This window comes from Cimex lectularius, unplaced genomic scaffold (genome assembly GCF_000648675.2).
Source record: "Cimex lectularius strain Harlan isolate CLEC.00 unplaced genomic scaffold, Clec_2.1 scaffold31, whole genome shotgun sequence".
NCBI lineage: Eukaryota > Metazoa > Arthropoda > Insecta > Hemiptera > Cimicidae > Cimex > Cimex lectularius.
Genome location: NW_019392645.1, coordinates 2,203,230 through 2,225,616, shown reverse-complemented (window position 1 = coordinate 2,225,616; position 22,387 = coordinate 2,203,230). Strand labels below are relative to the sequence as shown.

Below are 22,387 nucleotides of genomic sequence, written 5' to 3'. Positions count from 1 at the left end.
GGACGGCAGAATGAAAAACAACTGGGAAGGTTATATTTAGTTAGTAAGTAACCAGTGAATTAAAAAATATTAATTATATTAATGTTTATGGATTAACATTTTAATTAAATTGTCCCGATAGAGATAAAACAGGCGGCCACAGGGCCTCGCACCTCGGCCTGAGTAGATCTTTTGTGCTCCTCCAATTTTATAAATCGCTGGATGATCTTTCATGCGGCTTGACCTCTCCTAGTTGCAGGAATCAGTTCCTACTTAGACCCTCAAACACCTACAACGTGTTCTCCGTTCTCCTCTTCTGCCTGGCAGTATCTGCACAGTGTTTCTTCTGTCTGAACTCCTATCCGGTAGATGTGCCTTCTTACGCGGCAGTGCCCTGACAATCCAACCACAATCCTGGTTTTGTTGCGGTTGCCTTCCAGTAATTCCTTCGTAAGTCTTGCGGATGGGCCTTCTAAAAATCTCTCTATGTGCCTCATGCCTGGTGTATTGTTCCACCAGGTTTTGGACTCATTAAGGATCCTTTTGGATGTATCCTTTTTTTTGACAACGTGCGAGGCCACAATAGGGTTCAGGGCCTAGAGAATCCAAATTGGTTCCTTTTTTTTGCCAACATGTTAACTATGTCATTGCCTCTACGTCCCAAATGCTCAGGGACCCATGCCAGGATCAGGTCTTTGGTGTCGCCAACTTCTGCCAGGGATTCCATACAATTCCATACGCATTTGCCTTTACCTAAGGATTTATGTGCTGCCTGACTGTCAGAGAAAATGCCTCTTCCTCGAATGAGTTTCTAGCCATTTTGTTTCCCAGGCGCAGTATTCAATCGCTATGATTTAATACCGGCAAATTTTAGCGTATTTACCTATGCTTAAAGTCAGTTAGGTCCGGTCTTCGGATGCATCCCTAACCTTAACATAGTATCCAGGTCCCTAAACTTCACCTTAACCTCAGATGCCCATAATCACACTCTTTATCCTGACCCAACTTATCCTAATCATAACCATAAACCCATAACCTTAACTTTACCTAATTTTAGCCCGACCCTAACTTTAATCATAATGTTAACGCAATCTAAACTAACCTGTCCCTAATCACCTAACCCATTTCTTAGACATCTTGTGCTGTAACGTATCCCAACCATAATCATAATTATTCGGAGATCGTGAGATTGGATTGAATTTGATTAATGATATTACTATAAATTTCAGTCGCAGCTACGTTAATCAAATTTAATATCAATAACGTACATATATCATCATCACATCACATAAAACATATAATATAAAAAACATCATCACATTCCACACATTAAACATTTCTACATAGTCTAATTCTTCAACAATTTGGCTTACCTTTCCCTAATTATCCCCGTCTATATAATCCTGAAAGGATAATCTGGCCGAACTATTACCAACGTTTTTTCACATCGTCGGCTCCTTTCACCTCAAAGTAACCGACTCCTCATATAAAATTGTCTTTCTATCCCGTCTTCCTTCCCCACCCCTTTCAAAATCCAACGTATATAAACATAAAACAGCAATATCTCACTGATACTCTCAACACGACACACAAGAATGACACAATTACGAAGAAAACAAACACTTTGACTGAGAACAAATATTCTGATTGAATATAAAAAAAAATGTTTTTTGTACTGTATAAATTCGTTTTTCCCACATCCTATATGTATTTGTTAAATTCAAACAATGTTTGTAAATCCCAGGCCCTGAAGATGATCTCTATAAAGATCGAAACGTTGACACAATAAAGAAAATGTTTTTCTAAAACCTGCATCACACCAGACCGCATCTCACGATCTCCGAATAATCATTGACAAACGGTCACTAAACACCACACATTTAATCATAATCCTAACCCCACCTAACCTAACCTCTTCCCAACCCTAACCTATCTTAATCACCTAACCCGTTTCCAACTCAACTTATCCTATCCCTAATAACCCGAACTTATCCAAACATGTCACTATCACAACCGTTTCTAGCTTTAAGTGCCGCTCTTTGATTACCTCATGCTCTTACAAATTATCACCAAAGATTTTTGATTATTTCTTTTTATTTTACTTTTCAACGTATTTTTATACATAGATGTCTTTGTATAACCTTAAAAGGTTTTGAATTTTTGAAAGTTCATGTATTCATAATTAGTTGTACAAGGGGACAGTAAGTCTTGGAATAACGTTTCATTCATTTCAATTATCTAAGCGCTTCATTTAAGAGCTGATCGCCAAAATGATTAAGACTTTTGTATGAAGTTTTCCGGGGTATGGGGTGAAGGTATAAGCACTGTATAATTGCCTGAAGAATTGCAGAAAAACAGGGCTTTTTTCCCAACTTGTTTCAAAACTACGGACGGTAAAAGTCTGTTATTTTGAATTTGGGCCAGGTAAATGATTTAAGCTATTAAGCCTCATTAGTATCTTTCGACTAAACCGCAACATGCCGTTACGGTTAAAAATTAGCATTTTGTACTCTTGTGTAAGGTAATGACTCTGAAATCCGTTCGAGACCATTCTCATAACATGGAATTAGTGTACGCTTTGATGGAAGTGGAATTCTATGGAAAAACAAAACTATTACCATTGTGGGAACAAAATCGACTGTTTCTATTTGCTTAATAAGAATTAACGGGCCATTAGCGGTCGGCGGATTATAGAGCGTTCGATTATGTACGGGGTGGAAGCAGGTTGCTCCAACCAACTCGAACGTCCCGCATACGGGCGAGCACCAGAAATACTAACAAAGAAACTTGAATATACTAAAAAAAAAACTTTCCACTCATGTCTACAAAGAACAAATACTGTTTTTGAAGAGAAATACAACGGGGACGAGTCTAAGCTGGCCTGATTGGCAAAAGCGGGGAGAATAAATAAAAGGTTGTTTGCGCTCACTAAGTAGGATAATCTTCCTAGATGATATTCAACGAACGTAATCACTTTTTAAAAGAACACAAACAATGATACGAAATGCGTTCACTTTATGTGATTTGGAACCTACATAGGCTGTTATCCGCCACTCACATTTATACACTGATGGACAAAATAAACCCACCATCCTTAAATTTTAATGCACTATAATATAGCATTATAACCAATTCGGTGCGAGCGTCCAAGGCAATGCCATCTCAGAACATCAATGTCCCACCATGTAATGCCACATGAGGAACTGTACAGCATGGGGTTTACTTTTCTCCTGAGCCTCCTGAGGTTATTTTAATTTAAACTTCTTTTTCCACTCCTAAAACTGCGGTTTCGTACATTCCGTTCCCGATTACTCATCGTCAACAAGACAAGAGGATCTTTAACGTCCGCACCTAGCCTATACGGCCTTATCGGACGTTTTGATTCTCAAGATGAGAGCTGACGCACCTCTGCATACGACGGAAAAGTGTTACCGCCGCAGCATTGGTGTAGTGGTGTCCCGGCCCCTAAGGGTCAGTAGCCACGCTCTCCGCTTGTCCATTCTGAGTGGTCGGGCCCGCATTGTGCGTCGGGTCGTACGCCACACGCGAGGGGCTAACGGGCCGAAATACATCAGCCCGTCCCCCCCCCTCGCGTACTCCCTAGATAGAGAAGACGTCTCTATCTCTCTGAGTGTAGAGGCTCCCCTAGCGTAGAAACTTTCGGGAACGCCCCGGCAGCGGTTTCGGATTAAAGTGGGATTGCTACCCACCCCCTAGATGAGCACTGTCTACGGTAAAAAGGTCTCTTATCGAGCTCAGCCTACACCTGCTGCACGTAATCGAGGGACGCCATAGGTCTAGCCTAGGTGGTCCGATCCTTCGCTTCCCCGAGGGTACCACGCCGGTCATACGCACAACAATGCAAAGCATACTCGAGTCAAAGACCGCCGATATCACTACCCTTTTCCAATCGCTTACTTACGCATTCGAGGGACTGTAGCATGATCATGACGTCCTCAACGCTTACATGCTGTCGTCCGGTCGCAACGTCTCCCGTGAGGAACGGGGGGTAATACATTGGCCATACGCACGCTTCACGAAAGGTCCCAGATAGAAGACAGCCTCTGTCTAAGTTCCCGTCAGGGGCGTCACCACAAGCCACCACGAATTCATCCCAATGTGACACTGGGCTGGATTTTGGAACGTTGAGTCACCCCGTGGTACAGATGGCCATACAACCCTCCCCCATCTTTGTAGACAGGATCTGGTGCACTGGCCCTCGTGTGTGCGGTTTCGTACAGCTTCATGACGGAAGATTCTACCCCCTCTCTCGTCTCTACATCAAGGTTGACCCTTCTCGTTTGAAGCCCTGTTCCTCTGTAGCGCCGAAGAACCCTTCCTATTGTAGAGTGATTTTCACACAGCCTCCTGTCGTCTTTGCGCTGGCTGTATCCTTCCTCTAATAATATTATGGTTTTGACACTATCATACTCACTCAAATGCCTGCCTGGAGCCATTGACAAAGGTTTAAGAATAAGGTGATATCAGGGGGGCAAATGACACTACTCACGTTCTTCGATTATTTCTTGTAAGTACCTCTGTGAGTTAGAAGTTAGAGATCTTCATTTTCACAACAACCATTCGGTGCGGGTGTCCAAGAAAATGCCACCTCAGAACATCAATGAATGAATGGTACTGGAGGGGGGCCGCGGTAGCCGAGAGGTTACGGCTAGTAGATCCCGCGGTAGTCGGTTCGATCCCCACCGTCGCCTCGGGACTTTTTCTGACGCCTAAGAGGACCGGTGGCCGCAATTGAAAGAAATTTACACGGCACTCATCAATGGAAGGAGCGGGATCAGATCTCAGCGACCCTGAATTTGGTTCCAACCCCCTTCAAAAATGAGTTTCTTCGATGGAAGAACACCGGCACACCGGGGGCTCAAATTCACCCTTGTGTTGCGAGCCCCCAAAAATATGGAGCCAGGGATAAAGTACAATAAGCTATAATAGCTGCCGTGCTCAGGAGGGAACTCCTCCAGTTCCTGGTATCCATTGTAAAAAACAAACAAAAAACAAATGCTACTGGAAGAACCATTCTTGGGTCGTACCGTTCTCCTGAGTATCTCCATATGAAATTACGCCTATCTGAAGTATCTGAAGATTTGTATGCCAACTCTCACCTCTTCTGTAGAAAGAACTCACATTTCCCCGTACGAATAATAAGCTTGGATATTTTTTCCTTAATACAGTAAACCCTGTACTAAGCGAGTTTATTTTTCTGCATGCCCGAATTGCATTTTTACATATTAGTTCAGTGCAATTCAATGGACCTGAATCTAATTTAACATTAGTTGGTAAGTACTATATTCAAATCTAAATGGTGATTATAAACTTTTCAAAAGAATTTACTGTTTTAACTTATTTACATTTATTTTTATTTTTTAAAATTATTATTGTCATTTTTTTATTAAATGAAATTGAAGCCCACGTTGTTGATAAAGTTAAGGAAATGTTAAATCAAATTCTTTAATAAATCCTCCAGCAATGGGGAAAAGATATCCTTGAAAGGCCACCTTCCTTATGAGTCGGCTTCGTGGTTGATCAATTGTTGTGCAATCCAATGTGAGATGTTCCCATGACTGCTCCCATCGTTACAGCTCCATAGGGGGGATGTTTTAAGAACAAAGCGATGGAGGTAGGTCGTATATTTTCCGTGTCCTGAGAGTGCTTACGTGAATTTATACGTGATTTCGAAGCGAAGATGATAGAAAGATGAAAGAAGTTTTTGGTATGGTTCGTTGGTCGCATTTCTCCATTCTTCGCATTGATTTTTCTCATATGAGCTGGGTACAAGGGTGAAAACTGTTGCGCCATCCTCATTCACAGCTGCTTCTTTTACCAAGAGATCGGCGACTTCATCTTCAGAGATTCCTTTGTGACCCTTTACCCATTTCAAATAAACCCTCCAGCCTTGGGTGTCCACTAGTTCGGCCATATTTCTTCGGATGTTGTCTACGTTTTCAGTTTGAGCTTGAGGGGTTCTTAGAGGCTGAATGGATGTTTGGCTATCTGTCCATATCCATATCCACTTCTAGGTAGTGTGGTGTTAAGTTCAGTTAAGCGGCTTTGTTAATGGCTAGCATTTCCGCCTAGTGGTTGCTACACCAGTTAGCGAGGTGGAAGTCCTGTGAACTGATAACCGATGTTTGATCGTTCTCATATGCTACAAACGCACATCCGGTTCTGTCATTTATTTTACTTCCGTACCTGTACTGACATTTTCCTCTTCTTCTTGGTTGAACCTACACTGTTATCTCCCACTCCTAATGTTGGCAAGTGTATATTGATTCGGCAATGCCCTATTGGCAGACATGCAATGATCTTGGGTTTTGTTAAAGAAATTAACTCTAAAGACTCGAGCCCTCCTAGAAACTTATCCTCGAGACCTAGCTTCTTAGCTTCGAGCTCTGCTAGCTTCATAGACTTGAGACCTAGCAGACTTCAGACCTCATTGGCTCTTATCCGCGAGATCTCCTAGCTTTATCTGTGAGAATTCCTAGCTACCTAGCTTTGAAACCTTCCAGCTACCAAGCCTCAAGACATCCTATCTACTTATCCTCGAAACCTCCTAGCTACCAAGCTTCGAAATCTATCTACCAAGCCTCAAGACATCCTATCTACTTATCCTCAAAACCTCTTAGCTACCTAGTCTCGAAACCTCCTAGCTACCAAGCTTTGAATCCTAGCTACCTAGCTTCGAAACTTTCCAGCTACCAAGCCTCAAGACATCCTATCTACTTATCCTCAAAACCTCTTAGCTACCTAGTCTCGAAACCTCCTAGCTACCAAGCTTTGAAACCTAGCTACCAAGCCTCAAGGCCTCCTATCTACTTATTCTCGAGACCTATTAGCCACCTAGCCTCGAAACCTCCTAGCTACCAAGCTTCAAAATCTATCTACCAAGCAGTTTAGACATCCTATTTACTTATCCTCGAGACCTCCTAGCTCCTTAGTCTCGAAACCTCCTACTTACCAATCTTTGAAATCTAGCTATCTAGCCTCAGGACCTCCTTGCTACCCTGTCCTCTAGACCTCCCAACTCCTTAGCTTCGAGACCTCTTTGCTCCTTATCACTTCACATTAAGTGCCAGCGTTGGCCGGTTTCTCTTTTAGAGTGCATTGCTCACAGCCAGGTCAGGCCATAGTAAAATTCAAGAATCAATGCCACCCCAGATTTTAATGTTGTTTCTGATGTTAACCTTAAGAACGAAATTTGCCTGTCTCTCACCCTTCTTATAACGGATATTTTCTTTTACAGACAGCTAAGAGACGGCGGAGGAGCTGAGGGTTCAGGATTACACATGACCTCGACAGTTGTAGAGACTTCTTTCACAAAGACTCATACGGTAACCAAACTTTTGCTTATTTTATCCGATTGTTCCTCTGGGGAAAGATAAATCTTAGTTAGCAGATGTCATTGTCTTGTTTGACTGAAACATTGATTTAAGAGAACTAATCGGATCCACTGGAGCCTCCGGGTTTGTTATTGCTGTGGTTGCGACATGGCCATCTGAGGCGGATGAGATTTGAGACATTGTTCTGGAATAACAGAGATACAGATCGTAATTAAAAGAAAAGAAATTACAACCCCTCTCAATCCCAGACAGAACAGGCCAGAAGATAAAATCAGAGAGTAGAAACTAACTATGGAAAAGAACAAATGATTGACTTGTGCGTAAAAAAGGGTTTTTGAAAGGCATGACTAGTCTCTATTAAAACAGAAACGGAATTGTTAAATTTTCCTCCCCCCCACCCCAAACGGGTTAATGAATGTCAAGGGAATGCCATCAAGCAAGGGGTGAATCGAGGCTTAGAATGATGAAGTTGAGAGGGTAACGAGTCACAAGTACGCCCCCCCACACCAACATCCCCAAATCCACAATTTCGGGAGGGTCGGCCCGTTAACAGAAGCGTCTCAATACAAATTATCCTACCATTTAATCTTCTGGGGGGAAAATGTCCCGGTAATCAGTCGCTCTTTTAACCAAACTCTTCTGAGAAGATTGAACGCACTCGACTTAAACTCCTTCGGAAAGTTGTAATAACCTATGCTTAGAATAAAAGAAATGATACTTTGTCACAATTGTTCAAATGACACTGAAAAAATGAGCTTTTACGTTGATGTTCCATGTTGAAAGTTTCCTAATAAGTTGCCCAGTTTTGATTCTCTTTCAAATCTTGTTGGCATATTCGAAGACTCAATTACAAATATCGCTAGCTACTTTTTTTTTTACAGAAATCGAAAGGCATTGCCGATATAAAAACACCTGGAAATTATAATATTTTTACTCTGTATTTTTAATTCATTACATAGTTATTAATAAAAAAATTATTTCATATGAACAAGCGACTAATTGTTTAGAAAAAAGTAAGTTAATTCGTTAGCCAATGCAATATATAATTGAATAACTCATTAGGAAAAACGAAAACTGATAACAATGTGGATAGGTCTCGCGCTTCCCACACGCATGTTTTCTAAGCTTCGCGGAAGTAAATCGAATCAATTCTAACCTAATCTAACTCAACCCTAACCCTATCCCTGATTTAACCGAACCTAACCTAAATCATCCTCAGCCCTAACATATACATCGATAACTATCTTCAATCATAATAACAATCTTAACCCTAACGGAACTAACCTAACTGTAATCCTAACTTAATCTAAATCAACCCTAAGCCGTTCCTAACCATAATCTATCCTTAATTATAGTGAATTCAATGTTAACTAACCTGTCTTCATCCTTAATCTCACCTATCCTTAATCATAATAACAACTCAACCGATCCTAACCTAAATTAATCTAACTCGACCTTAAACCGTCCCAAACCTAACATATCCCTAATCACAAGCTTAATGTAATCTAACCTTAACCTGACCTAAGCTTTAACATAACCTATCCATCTAATCTAATCTTAATGACAATCCTAAACAACCCTAATCCAACCTGACCTAATATAACTCACTTTAACTCTAAACCAACCCTAACCGTATGGTAACGTATGGTATGATATGGTGGAAATGATACTAGGAATCGGGGTTTGTATTCCCCAGGCACTGCAGCCTTCTGGCTTATTCTACCTTCCTAGTTCCTTACTTCAGTCAATAGACTCAATCGTTCTTCTTAGAAGTATCAGGTCATTGACTGTTGTTGCTGCAATTTGATTCCCTAAGTTTTTTCCGTACGTTAGGTTAAACCTCCATTGAGCTGTTGCTTCGCATTCGAAGATGATATGAGTGGCTGTATCCTACTCCTCATTACATAATCTGCAGATGGGATCATCGCTGTATATACCAATGTTGTGTAGATGTTTTCTCAGATACCAGTGACCGGTTAGTAGTCCCACCACTCCTCTGAGTTTTGCCCTCTCCAATTACAGCAGTGTTTTTGCCAATCTCGGTGAGGGTTGTTTCATCATAAGTTTACTGTGTCTAGCACCGCTAGAGTTTATCCACTTCTCTTTTTGTTTTGCTTGTATCCATTCTGCGATGGAGGATTCTATTTTTTTCACCCCGGGGACTTCCAACAATAAAGTCATTTCAGCCCCCTCTCACTGCACTGTTGTGGCCGATGGGATACTCAATATTCCGCCATCGGCCCTACAGAAAAGATCACCCACTTACAACAAACAAATAAATAAATTACTTATAAATAAATACACGACACAATAAACACAACACAGATACACTTATTTACACAGATATTCACGTTTTATACACTATTTACAAGTGAGGAAACGCCCCCGTATCTCTTAAAAAACGGAATAGGGGATCCAACATTTGACTTGCTCGCCCGAGTACCGTTTTTGCCAGGGTTCATGCCTACTCGCTCCCTGTAGGGGGCCAAGGCACGGCACTCCTCGACAAGATGAGACACACTGAGCAACTACAAGCTCTACAAGCGGGACACCTGCGCGGGTTTTGACCCAGAAGCAGATGACCGTGTGTCAGACGGGTATGGCCAATCCTCAACCGAGTTAACACGATCCTTTCATTTCGTTTCAGATTCTCATGAGGCCATCGTTCAGTCGTGCCCTTAACTCGCAGGAGCTTCTCGACGACCCGGCCCACGCTTTCCCACAGCGTTCTTTACTGCTCGCACAGCGTCTCCGGGCCGGATCGCGGTAGCTTGGTCTGGGGGCTTTCGCTGCCTCATCTGCACGTTCGTTGCGCTCGAGCCCGACGTGTCCGGGTACCCAGACAACTACTACCGTTTTTCCCAGGCGCTCCAGCTCAGCATATCTTTCTAAAAGGAGCACGACAAGAGGGTTCGTGGCGAACCTGTCCTGGATTGCCGATACTGCACTCAGGGAGTCCGTACAGACAAGGAAGGCAGAGCCCTCATCGTCTCGAATCACCCCGAGTGCGTGCCAGATCGCATAGAGTTCAGCCGTGTACACGGTGCAGTCCCGCGGGATTGCCGTGTGGACGAACCCCCGTTATACACGGCGCACGCCACACCTTCGCCGGTCTTGGACCCGTCCGTAAAGACGAGGCGAAAACCAGCGAATTCCGATCTGAGTTCTAGGAACCCAGCTCGGTAGAGGTGCGGCGGTGTACACGACCTGGCTAATACCGCGAGGTCGTCTCAGACGAGTACGGCTGGAAGGACCCAGGGCGGTGTCGGTCTGTTACACAGCCCGAGTACCGTCCCCAGTGTCAGTGCCGCCCTCCCAAGGGCTTCGCTAAAGCGAATTCCTAGGGGTCGCGTCCGAGTTCGGAGTCGCTCGTATACTTGGCTATAATCTTTTAGATTATATTAGAATCTATAAGCTTTTTGTTTTTGTTATGTAAGGATAGGTTCGGGGCCTATGTATGGTCTTGCAGATCCTCCTCTGGCCAGTTTGTCTGCTTCCTCATTACCCAAAATTCCCCTGTGCTCTGGTACCCAAGATATCATCAGGTTGTTATGTTTTCCCAGGTTTTGGAGATTTTGGATGCATTCACTGACTAGTTTTGATGTAATTCTTTTACATGTTAATGCTTTAATAGCTGCTTGGCTGCCTGATCTTATGAGGATTTTTTTGTCAGTGTAACCTCTTCTAAGATTTTCCAGGGCACAAGCATTGATGGCATGTATTTCCGCTTGAAAGACCGAAGTATACATCCCTAATGAGTTTGATTGCTCATATTTTGGGCTTGTACAGAAAACGCCTGATCCGGTTACTTCGTTTGTTTTGGAGCCATCTGTGTACCATATCATTCTATCTGATGATCTCCTGTGTTCTTCCTCTCCTTTATAGTCTGCTGAGACTTTGTAGGAAGTTGTGAAGATTGTTTCCGGGATCATGTAGTCAGTCCCCATTTCTAATAATGGGTGTCTGATTTTGTTGATTATGGTTGTATGCCCGAATTGTTTAGTTCCTTTCCAATTTAATTGTTTCTGGAGCCTAAATGAGCTTTTCCTAGCCTCTCCTTGTGTGAATATTTCTAGTCGAGGTAGGTTTAGCAAGGTTTCTAATGCGTTTGTAGGGGTTGTTCTCATCGCCCCTGTGATACATAGGTTTGCTAGTCTTTGTATGCTGCCTAATGTTTGGGTTAGGCATGTTGAGCCTTGTTCCACCAGATTAGTGATCCATAGGTTATTCCAGGTCTTATTACTGCCGTGTATAGCTAATAAGCCATTTTCGGTTTTAGTCCCCAAGATTTGCCTAAGGTCCTTCTTGTGGTCATTAGCGATATTTTACTTTTTGCTACTGTATGTTGGAGGTGAGGATTCCAGGTTAATTTCTTATCAAAGATTATTCCTAGATATTTGATCTTATTTTTTAATAGCAGCATTTCGTTATAGAAGCGTAATCCTTGTATTTCTATATTTCTTTTCTTGGTGAAAGTAATTAAGGTGGTTTTTGAGGGGTTTACTTTAAGTCCCCGTTTTAAACACCATTGTTCCACCAGGTTTAGTGCTCTTTGGGTGAGCTCTTTTAATTGAATCGAATTTTCCCCTGACTAGTATGACAATGTCATCTGCATAGCCTTGGGTGTAAATTCCACTTTCATTTAGTTTGCATATGAGGTCGTCCACTACCACATTCCACAGCAGAGGCGACAGTATTCCTCCTTGCGGACACCCCCTCGCCACCACTGCTGCTACTTTTTCGTGGAACATGGAGGCCTGCACTTTCCTGCTTTTTAGCATTGATTCTATCTATCTACAGCAGGTTTCGTATTTTCCTCGCTGTTTGAGTGATGTAACCATTGCTTCGAAAGGAGTGTTGTCAAATGCTCCTTCAATGTCCAAGAAGGTTCCCAATGTTGTTTCTTGATTGTTCAGTGAATCCTCTATTTGTATCGTTAGTTGATGTAGTGATGATTCACACGATTTTCCTTTCTGATAGGCATGTTGATGTTTATGAAGGGGTTTTTCTTTTAAAGAGCTGCCCCTTACGTGTTTTTCAACTAGCCTTTCAAGTGTTTTGAGTAGAAAGGATGTTAGACTAATCGGTCTATACGATTTTGCGTCTGTGTAGTTGTTCCGGGCTACTTTAGGAATGAAAACTACTTTTACAGTTCTCCATATGCTTGGGATATATCCCATTGCTAGGCAGCTTCTGTATATTTTTACAAGTAGGGGGATTAGTATAGTTTTTCCCTTGTGTAGTAGTACTGGGTATATCCCGTCTGCTCCTGGAGATTTGAATAGGTTGAAGTTTTCTATAGCCCATTCAATCTTGTCATAGGTGATTACTGTTTTGGCTATTTGCCAATCTTCCCTTCTGGCTTTGTGGCCTTTGGCGGGTTCAGCGCTCTCCTTTGTCTCCAGGTTGGCAATAGTTTTGGATTCCGGAAAGTGTGTTTTTATTAGGGTTTCTAATGTTTCCTTTCCGGTTTGTGTGTGTTTTCCATCTGGTTTTTTTATTGTTCCGATGGGGTTTATAGGGTCTTTGGCGAGGATTTTGTGGTCTACTTGCCTCAGTGATGTTTTCGATTTCTTTGCAATATTTCCTCCATGATTCCTGTTTCGCCTTTTTTATCTCCCTATTGTATTCTGTTAGGGTTTTACTATATTCTCCAGTATTCCCCGTTTTTTTTCGCTCTATTCCAAAGTTTGCGAGTTTTCTTTCTTAGTTCCGCCAAGTTATCATTCCACCAGCAAACTTTTTTCCTGTTGTTGTAGGTGGTTTGTGGGCAGGCTTCATGATATGAGTTTATTATAGCTTTTTGTATTTGCGTAGAAGTTAGCTCAATGTCTTGGGTGCTTTTAATGCTAGCCTACTTGTACATTGTAAATTAGGTATAAATACATTGTAGTTAGTGTACTTTTCTCCAGCAACTCGCCGTACTTCCCCCAGTTCGTGTTTCGGGGGTTCCGACCCACATTACATGTCTTATCAACTTGTTTGATTTCCATGCATATGTGTCGGTGGTCTGAGTTAGATATATCCTCAGAGACCGCCCAATTCACTATCCGGTTTGAAATACAGCGGGCAGCAAGAGTAATGTCAATAACTTCTTGTCGTCTGTTAGTTACAAAAGTTGGTTCAGAGCCTATGTTAGTAATACTTAGGTCATTAGTTTTTAAGAATTCTAATAGCTTTTCTCCTCTTTTGTTAGTGTTTGTGCTGATCCATACCTCATTGTGTGAGTTAACATCAGCTCCAATGATCAACTGTAGGTTTTTATGCCTGCAGTATTGTACCAGATCCTCAGTTTCTATTGGTGGTGGAGGTCCCGGTGAGTCATAAGGCATGTAGGTTGAGGCTGTTATCACGTCCATCTTAACTCCTTCCTTCATGTAGTTTAGCCTAAGTACTGTTTGGTCCCTGGAACAGAGCTCATAAGTGATTAGGCATTGTAGTTCATGTTTAATTAAAATGCATGTTCTTACGTTTTGTTGCGTGTGGTCATATATGACTTTTTCCCCTATCTCCAGCCCGGCTACACTGCCTTTTACTAGCCAGGGTTCTTGGATAAGGGCTATGTAGGCCCTTATTATTAGGCTATTATTAAGGTATTAGGCTTAGGATTGGGAGGTGTCAGGTCCAGCTCCTGTCCCTCCACACCTTTCTTTCCGTTTGTTAGTTAACAGGGTACACCCGCATAAGCTTCGTGAAGGTGGAAAGTCGGAGTTGGGTATTAGAGGCTATTGGAGGCGCATAGTACCCGTTCGTACCCCTTGGTAACGATAATAACAACCCTACCTTACGAAACCCGTCCTCAGCTCCCAACCTAACCTACACTTTATCATAATAATAATCCTAACTCTACCTAACCGAAACTAATCTAAATTTTAACCTTAATTAATCCAAACCCAACCCAAACCTTCTCTAACCCTAACCTATCCCTAATCATAACTCTAATCTCCCGTCCTCAGCCCTAACACAACCTATCCATCCAATCCAATTATAATAACAATTCTTACGTTAACTCTAACCTATAGTATCCCTAACCATACTTATGATCGTAACCAAACATAACCTAACTCTAAGCCCTCCCTAACTCTAAACTTCCCCAGCGTATCCATAATAATAACAAAATCTATAATAATTAACCCAACACATACTAGCCCACCTAACCTATCCATAATATTCATGATCCTAACCCGAGTAATTAACTGAACACATCTCTAATGTAATCTCAACCTATCTTATCCGTATTACTTATGTTAATCCTACATAGCATAACTCGTTCTTAACTTTAATCTTTGCTCGTCCTTAACAATGCTGACTCGTCATAACCGTAACCCTAACCTTAACATTACCAGTTTCTAAACTAACATTAACCCTAACCTAACCCAACTTTATCTAAACCAGTCCGTAAACCTTACTCTTACCCAAGCCACCCTTGCGCAATGTCCGTTTACGCGAAATAGATATAGCGAAAATAATAAATTTGAGCATCCAGTTCAAAAACACTATCGAATAGCTGAAAAGGATTTCTACTTACAAACTTCGTCAAAAAACTTGTAATTTGTAGAGAAACTTTTCAGCTAACTCCGTCTTAACGAATTGTTTTAATATGTTAAAACTGACAAATCTACTCGGATGACATGAAATATGCTTTTCTAACAAAACGAAAAGTAAAGAATCTAATTAAAAGCGCTTCGAATTTCAAAATGAATTAATCATACTTTTTTTAAAAATATGTTGGAAACAAATGCAATTCAAGTACAACAGACTAGAAATATTATTTGCCTGAATCCCCTAGTGATGCCAAGTTTTCAAAAATTTTCATGATCTTTGTGTTTCGATTTGTGTGTATGGTGAGGAACATTTTTCTGCAGTTATAATCTTTCGAAAAGCAAAACAGACAAGACATTTATCTCTTTCGAAGGTTCACCCTATATGGGAATAAAAGCGGCCGTTGAACCGTTGAACCCGAGTCCAATTCGTTTCCGATGTACACACTCGTTACGCTTCCCCTTGGAAAATCGTCTCGAATTGATTTCCCATTTCTATGTTTTCGGCATTTTCTCAGGGTCTTCCGGGCTGACCGGCTCCTTTCTCCTTCAGACGGGTCTTCTCGTCATTTACGAATCTCCCTTTTGAAGAAGGATTCCACGCTCGGGCCGCTTCCGAGGAGGAGATGACATGCTCGCACAAGGCTGGAATTTCTTCCAAGACAAAGCGTATCCTCTTCTCACCGCTTTACATTTTAACAGTCCTAGTGCGTGTTTTCTCCCTTTCTCTCTATTTTTATGTTATTATTAACGGGGTTTTACAATACGTCCTTTAAGAGATGTTCTATACTTACATACGGGTGACTATGTAAAGTATTTGCTGACGATCTACCAGTTGGATGTCGTTGAAAAATGGGTCAAAACACTTAAAAGAGACTTGAGTTATTTCATTCAAATAAAAGTCCAAGGGAATCGAAACCAAAACCGCCAAAGTGAGCCGATGGTGAGTACTTGCTTTATTCTATCCTAATTATCTCTGAGGTTATAGGAGGTTACTATTATTATACAATAACATCAGGTCATAAGCTGTTTAGGCTTTTTATTAGGTTCCATGGATTTGATGGTTTATCAATGCTTTTTCGACTGGTGCAATCCAATATATCGTGAGAGAAACGTTTTATGAGAGCGGCTTTTTATCATGAAAGGATGAGGTAACCTGAAAAGTCAAATATATAACAGCCCTGCAATAAACCTGAATTTTATCGGTTTTGATGCAACATGTCTAGTTTGAGCGAGACTTTCTTAACCAACTTTTTCATCTGTCACTGTCCTGAGAGGTTGTTCCACGAGATATGAGTCTGCACCCGGCCCTGACCCTACCTAGCCTGACCATCCTTAACCAAGCCTAAACCGTTTGTAACCTAATCTAACCGTTCTTAGTTCTCACTAAATCTAACCCTTCTATAACCTTAACATAACCATTATTAACCTAACCTAGCCCGTCCCTACTTTAGCCTGACCCAACCCGTTCCTGACCTTAACATAACCTAACCCGACCCTAACTCTAACATAGTCTAACCAAACCGAATCCGTCTCTAACTCTAACCTAACATATCCCTTACTTTCTTAACCAAGTCTTTCACCTGTATCTGTCCTGAAAAATCGTTCCAGTATATGAATCTTTACGCCGTCCCTAACCCTACCTAACCTAACTATTCTAACCAAACCAACTATACCCCAAACCTAATCATTCATAACCTAACCTAACCCTTCCCTAAATCCAACCTAACATGTCTGTAACCCTAATCCTAATTAACTAACCATTCGTAACCTGACCCAACTCGCCTTTACTCGTTTAGTTAACCAGAGCATACAGTTCAAAATGGCAACGAGGTGGACGGTAAATTGGCCAAAAAATGTACAGGCAGAACAGCTATCGATTCTGAACCTTTTTGCAGCACACCAAATAGAAAAACATAAATCCACGACAATGGATTACGAATAAGTCCTCGTTTCAGTGGGAATGCATGCAAAAAGCTCATAAATCGTCCATGGCAGAAACTGACAGTAGTACTAAATTAGTAGTATGTGTTAGGGCTAGAATGATAGTAGGACTGCAGGCACCGGAGACATTCAGACAGGTAAAAAACGAGCTAAACGAAGAGCTCTACGTGAAAATTGTACTACATATGTACGAATATTGGTCAGGATGCGCAAAGTCATAAAGAGGCCGGCTTCTACTAACATAAACGTAAACCTATTATTTTGTTTTGGAATTTTCGTAAGTTGTGTTGTCCCTTTTGAATCAGTTATTATTATTTAATTCAGTCAATGACCAACAAATTATACCCTTTCCCCTTGTTTCTTTCACCTGTCTTCTATAGCGACATGACGCGACGAGGCCTTCTGGATCACATGACACATTCTAGCCGCCACGATTTGCACGTAAAGCGATAAAAAGATGCTACATGCGAGATCTTACTTCAAGGTAATGCTTTGGCAATCGTTTTGCCACTTTGGCCATTTAATTTCTTGTTTTCCTCCATAAATACCGGCCTCAATGTCCTTTTCAGTATTTACTCTGTCTTTGCATATATAAGCCTATATGCTTCATCCAGGGATGAAGATGTGTATTGTACTTGTTTGTTCGTTAGGGTTCGGCCTTGAACGAAAGTGATTTGTAAATTAACCGAATGGTTTTGTGCGGTTCGGTTCGGATCTGTTTGACCCCAAAACACAACGAACTCTCCCTTCACCACGGCGAACTTTCTCAAACCGCCCGACGGCTATTTGAGCGGGCCATGTTCCAAGTTCATCAACATAAACACACAGATCAAACGTTCGAAAATGCCTTAAATTTCGGAAACAATGCCAGCCACATGTCATCGTTAGACGTCAGACGGGAAACTCACAAGCTTAGTTTATCATGACGACGGATGCAAATAATAAAAATTACAGTGACGTATGAAAACCTCGGTAAGTTTGATGTAGGGTTTCTTTTTTGCCGTTATCTAGTAATTTTAAGTCGCTTATAAAAGTCGTGGAAGAGGCAGGGTTGAGATGCGTCGTCGGTTTCTTCCTTTGTTCTCCCACAATCTCCTTACCGGAATTTCTTATACCTGTTATAAACCTTTCTCTCAATCAGTTGTTCTCCGACGAAAATAGAATTTCTTTCCACGCCTCAGCGGGTTAGACGTTCTCTTATAATTACGGGTCTCTCAGAAAAATTTATACCCATTTTCAAATTGCTGAGGACTTCAGTCCTTTAATGACTGTTGAGTAACTATATTTAGTCGCCCTCTCGAACTTGATGACTATCCATTATAGTTGAAAAGGTTCATTACATAGGAAATATACTTTGTAATCGGCTCACTTATCGCAAATAAATTAAAATAATTTTTATGCTTTTGGGATCCATTGATAAAATTTAAAAATAAATCAATAAAAAATTTATACAAATTAATGGAAAAATAAATGTAAAGTGTGACAATTAAGAGTAATTGTTAGTGTTAGGGAATAAGGCTGTTAGGTTTGATTGGGTTGTGGTTAGTGTTATGGGCTGGTAAATTTAAGTGAGGTTAGGTAAGATTAGGTAAGATTAGTTTAGATTAAGATAGGTAGAGGTAAGTTAGGTAGGATTAGGGTTAGGCTACATACTCATGTTTCTGCGTTTTTTGTTGAAACGGTAAAAATATGCGAGTTCGAAGCGCAAGTTTCTGTTTTCATTCTTTGTTGATTTCATTTCATTTTGTTTAATGGCACAAGTCAGGCATTTGAGCTGTAAAATTAATAGAGGAAGGATGCAGCTAACGCGAATTCCCCAGGAAACTAAAGGTACATCAGTAGATTAGCCAGGGTTATTCAAGTAAACAAGCGGTTGGTCCAAAAAATGACAGGGTCTGCGTCGAAAGAAGTTAGAAACATTTAGGTTTGTGGCCTTCGGTCTCGGCGGGGTCGGGCTCTGACTGTCCACGGGATCCATTAACAGGAATTGCTTGATGTACTAATATACAAAGCAAAAAAAAGTTAGACAGGTTAGGGACACAGACGGGTTCGGTTAGGCTAAGTAAATCGGTTGAGACTGGTTTTGTTAGGTTAGAGTTAGGGACGGGTTAAGCTAAGTTAGGTTTGGTCGGGTCTGGTGTTTGGGGCTGGTAAGTGTACGTTTAGTTAGGTAGGATTAGAGTTAGTGTTAGGAAAGGGTTACGTTACATAATCAACTTTCAATTTTTTTAGGGAAACGGAAAAAATATGTGTTTTTTGTTGGAGTTCAAAGCTTCGAGTTTCTTTCTTCCATTGCTTTAGTTGATTTCATTTGATTTTTTAAATGATACCAGTCAGGCATTTGAGGTGTAATATTCATATGGGTTAATATTAATAATAACCGTTCCCAACCTAAAATAACCCGTTCTTAACTATAACCAGACCTTACCTAGCCTAACCATTCGTAACCTAACCTAACCCAACCGACGGGCATTTTCCAGGCACGCGAGATCGATGTGGCAAAAATAATCGCGCAAAAAAATGTTTGCATCATGCTCAAAAATGTAGCAATACATAAAAGAAATAAGTATAAAACCAGCCGTACTTCCGAAAAACAAACAAATGGCAAAAATATTGCTGATTTTTGAAGTATCAACTACAGAGCAACTGAGTTTGAACAAAATTGACTATAATTGTATGACAACTCCTGGCTTCCGTGATTAGGTTATTTATTAATAATAAATATATATGTTTCAAGAACAGACCTAGGCGGGGTTGTTGGCCGGTTTAGGTATTGACATGGCGCTCATCATTCTAAGGTAAAGGTCTCGTCGCTAAACCTAACCTTAACGTTATCGAAACCTACCCGTTTCTAACCCTAATTCTACCTAATCTAACTTTATCCTAACTCTAACCCAAACGCAACCTAACCCATCACATCACCTATCCTAACTCTAATTAACCTAAACCGTCGCTATCCCAACTCTTGAGGACTAACTGAGGCAACTACACGGTAAAATAAACAATAGCATAGATAAACCACTGCATCTACGCCTATAGAGTCATTCTGTTCGAAAACATACCCAACTACTCAGAGTATCACAGAGGAAATAAAGTCACACATCAATACATTCACAGATGGTAGTAAACTTGAAAATAAGGTGGGATATTCAAACATGAAACTGTACAACCAACTTATGCAAGAAAAGTAGGCTTTCAGTACAGGCTCCTACAACCAGGCAGAGTTATTGGTAAATAGTAGGTAGTTATTGGTAATAACCTCAAAAAAAAAAAATTGTTAAAACTAATCAACCATTGGCAGGTTTTATGTCCAACAGAACCTACCCCTGTGTCCAGTCGACTGAAGTTGAGATGGCCCCACGACCCCCTGATCAATGGTTTATAGAAAAAATCTGGTAGAGCGATTGCCACCGGACATACTTACAAATGGGCTTTTTTCCAAAAACACCGACACCCCGAGGGCTGATATAACATCTTGTTGTGAACCCTCTTGAAAAAAAAAAATTGTGGACCTGGTCAAAAATTTAACCATGTTAAAAAAATAGAAATAAGTCTGACTAACGAACAAATAGCAAATGTTGCAGTCACTGTTCTTTTTGCCGTGTAATTTAGATTCTCTAGGTTATTTAATTAGTTTTATTTACCTTTCTTAAGGTTTTTCTCTTTGTGCAAACTCATCAAAATAAATTAAATTGATATAAGTAACTTTTCCGTCTGCACTGGTCAAATTCTGTTCAAATAAACTCGGAGAAAAAACTCAAGCGAGATGAGGTATAAGTTTTTTAACAGTTTTGTTTATGTTTAATTTTCTGTTTGGTTGTGTAATAATTTTTAATGTTCGTCTTGTCTGAAGTTATTTTTTTATTTTTGGGGTTTCTCTTAGAAACAGCGGGCCCGCACGTTTAAAATGCGTATTCCAGTGTTCGGCCTTGTCTCCTCCCTCGGCCAACTCAATTTCGCTCCGAGTGTTGTGTTTGTTCTGCCACTTTTGAAATTCAGTCTTTGTCCTCAGGTCGGCTACAATTCCGCTTTAGCACGGAGAACAAGGGGAAAGCAGTAATTAATCGCATTAGCCGCGTTACCATGAGCGATTGTTCGCGGCCCTAAGGAATTCTGCGGATTCTACCGACCGTCGCACAACGCATAGTTGCAATTACCATAATTTTATTCCACCTTTTGTTATCCCTTTATATTTCCAATAACTTTTCCTTCCATCCCTTCGTTATAATCGAGATGTCTTTTTGAGATGTTTCCTATTTGAGTTCTTACTGATATTGGTTTGATGGGGCCGAAGAGGCCAATCGTGATTTGTTTTATAAATAAAACTGTTATTGGAGATAGTTAAACAAGTTGGCAGGAGTTTATGCCCTTGGAGGTGAACTTATTTTATATCGATTTAAAGTGTTTTGAACTTTACTCGCTCGATAACATAAAGTACAGAGTTTAATCACTGTTCAGAAGCATTCCTTGTTTACGGCCAATATAACGTAGGAACGCGTTACAACTGTCGCTCCGTTTCCCCGAATGGCACGATATCCAGTTTATTTTCACTTTAAAACTGTTTCCCGCTGCGAAGTATCTGCCAGAGGCCATCGGTCGAGTAGAAGATGAAGTATGGTTCATTCCTTTCCGGTGCCTGATGAACCATATTCATCTCAAAATAACAATGCACTATTGAATTTATCTATCTCTGCTCCATGCTATGGATATATACAAATCAATATGTGTTAAGAGATTTAAACCTGATTCGTCCCTAACCCTAATCTAATCTAACAAATCTGTACACTTAACCCTAACTAACGTAACATCCCTAACCTAATATAACCAAAACTAAACCGTTTGTTCCCCTATGGCTATCTAACGAAACTATGCTTGAACTAACCTAGCCCGTTCCTAACCCCTTATGTAACCACAATCATTCCTAACATAACCTAATCTAATTCGTCCCTCGTACGAACTCTCCCCATTTGGTTCGGTAACGCGAGGTCCATGACGCAACAATGGCTACCCAAAAATGATGTATGCATCCAGTCCAAAAATATACCCCTGTTAAATCTAGGTCCTGAATAATACCCTATTTATTATTAATAGGGTTAGGATTAGGTTAGTGTTAGGGACGGATTAGGCTAGGTTAGAAGTAGGGTTGGGCTAGGTTAAGTTAGAGTTAGTGAGATTAGGAATGTTTAGGTTAGAGGTAAAGATAGGTTAAGGTGGCCGTTCACGATCGCTCCTAGCAGTCCAAACGGAGCAAAACTGAACTGGCGTGCCCGGCTGTGTCGAATATTCGACCGGTCCAAACTCCATCGCGCCACTCCAAATATCTACGGCGCGACGACGGCATGGCGCGTTCGTGAATGGGAAAACCTGGCGTGGAGGGTGGGGATTTTGGCGCGCTGGCCTGGTCGTGAATGGGAAAACCCTCGTTTTTTTGGCGCAGTCTCCGTCTTTGTGTCACTGAGCAAACATCTCCGTCGTACAATCTCAAAAAGTCAAAAACGTTTATTCTTTATTGGTAATGACATCCAATCGAGATTTTATTGTTGATTGAATTGTATGAAAGTTTACCAT

General features: G+C 41.0%; 1 protein-coding gene across 1 annotated transcript in view; it reads left to right on the top strand.

Annotated features, from left to right (window-relative positions):
* Positions 1-22,387, top strand: part of LOC106670447 (facilitated trehalose transporter Tret1-like) — a 140,120-nt gene that overhangs the window by 68,288 nt on the left and 49,445 nt on the right. Inside the window, exon 4 of the mRNA XM_014400805.2 lies at positions 7,238-7,325. Within this exon, the coding sequence (XP_014256291.1) occupies positions 7,238-7,325 (88 nt within the window). The remainder of the gene's footprint in view (positions 1-7,237; positions 7,326-22,387) is intronic.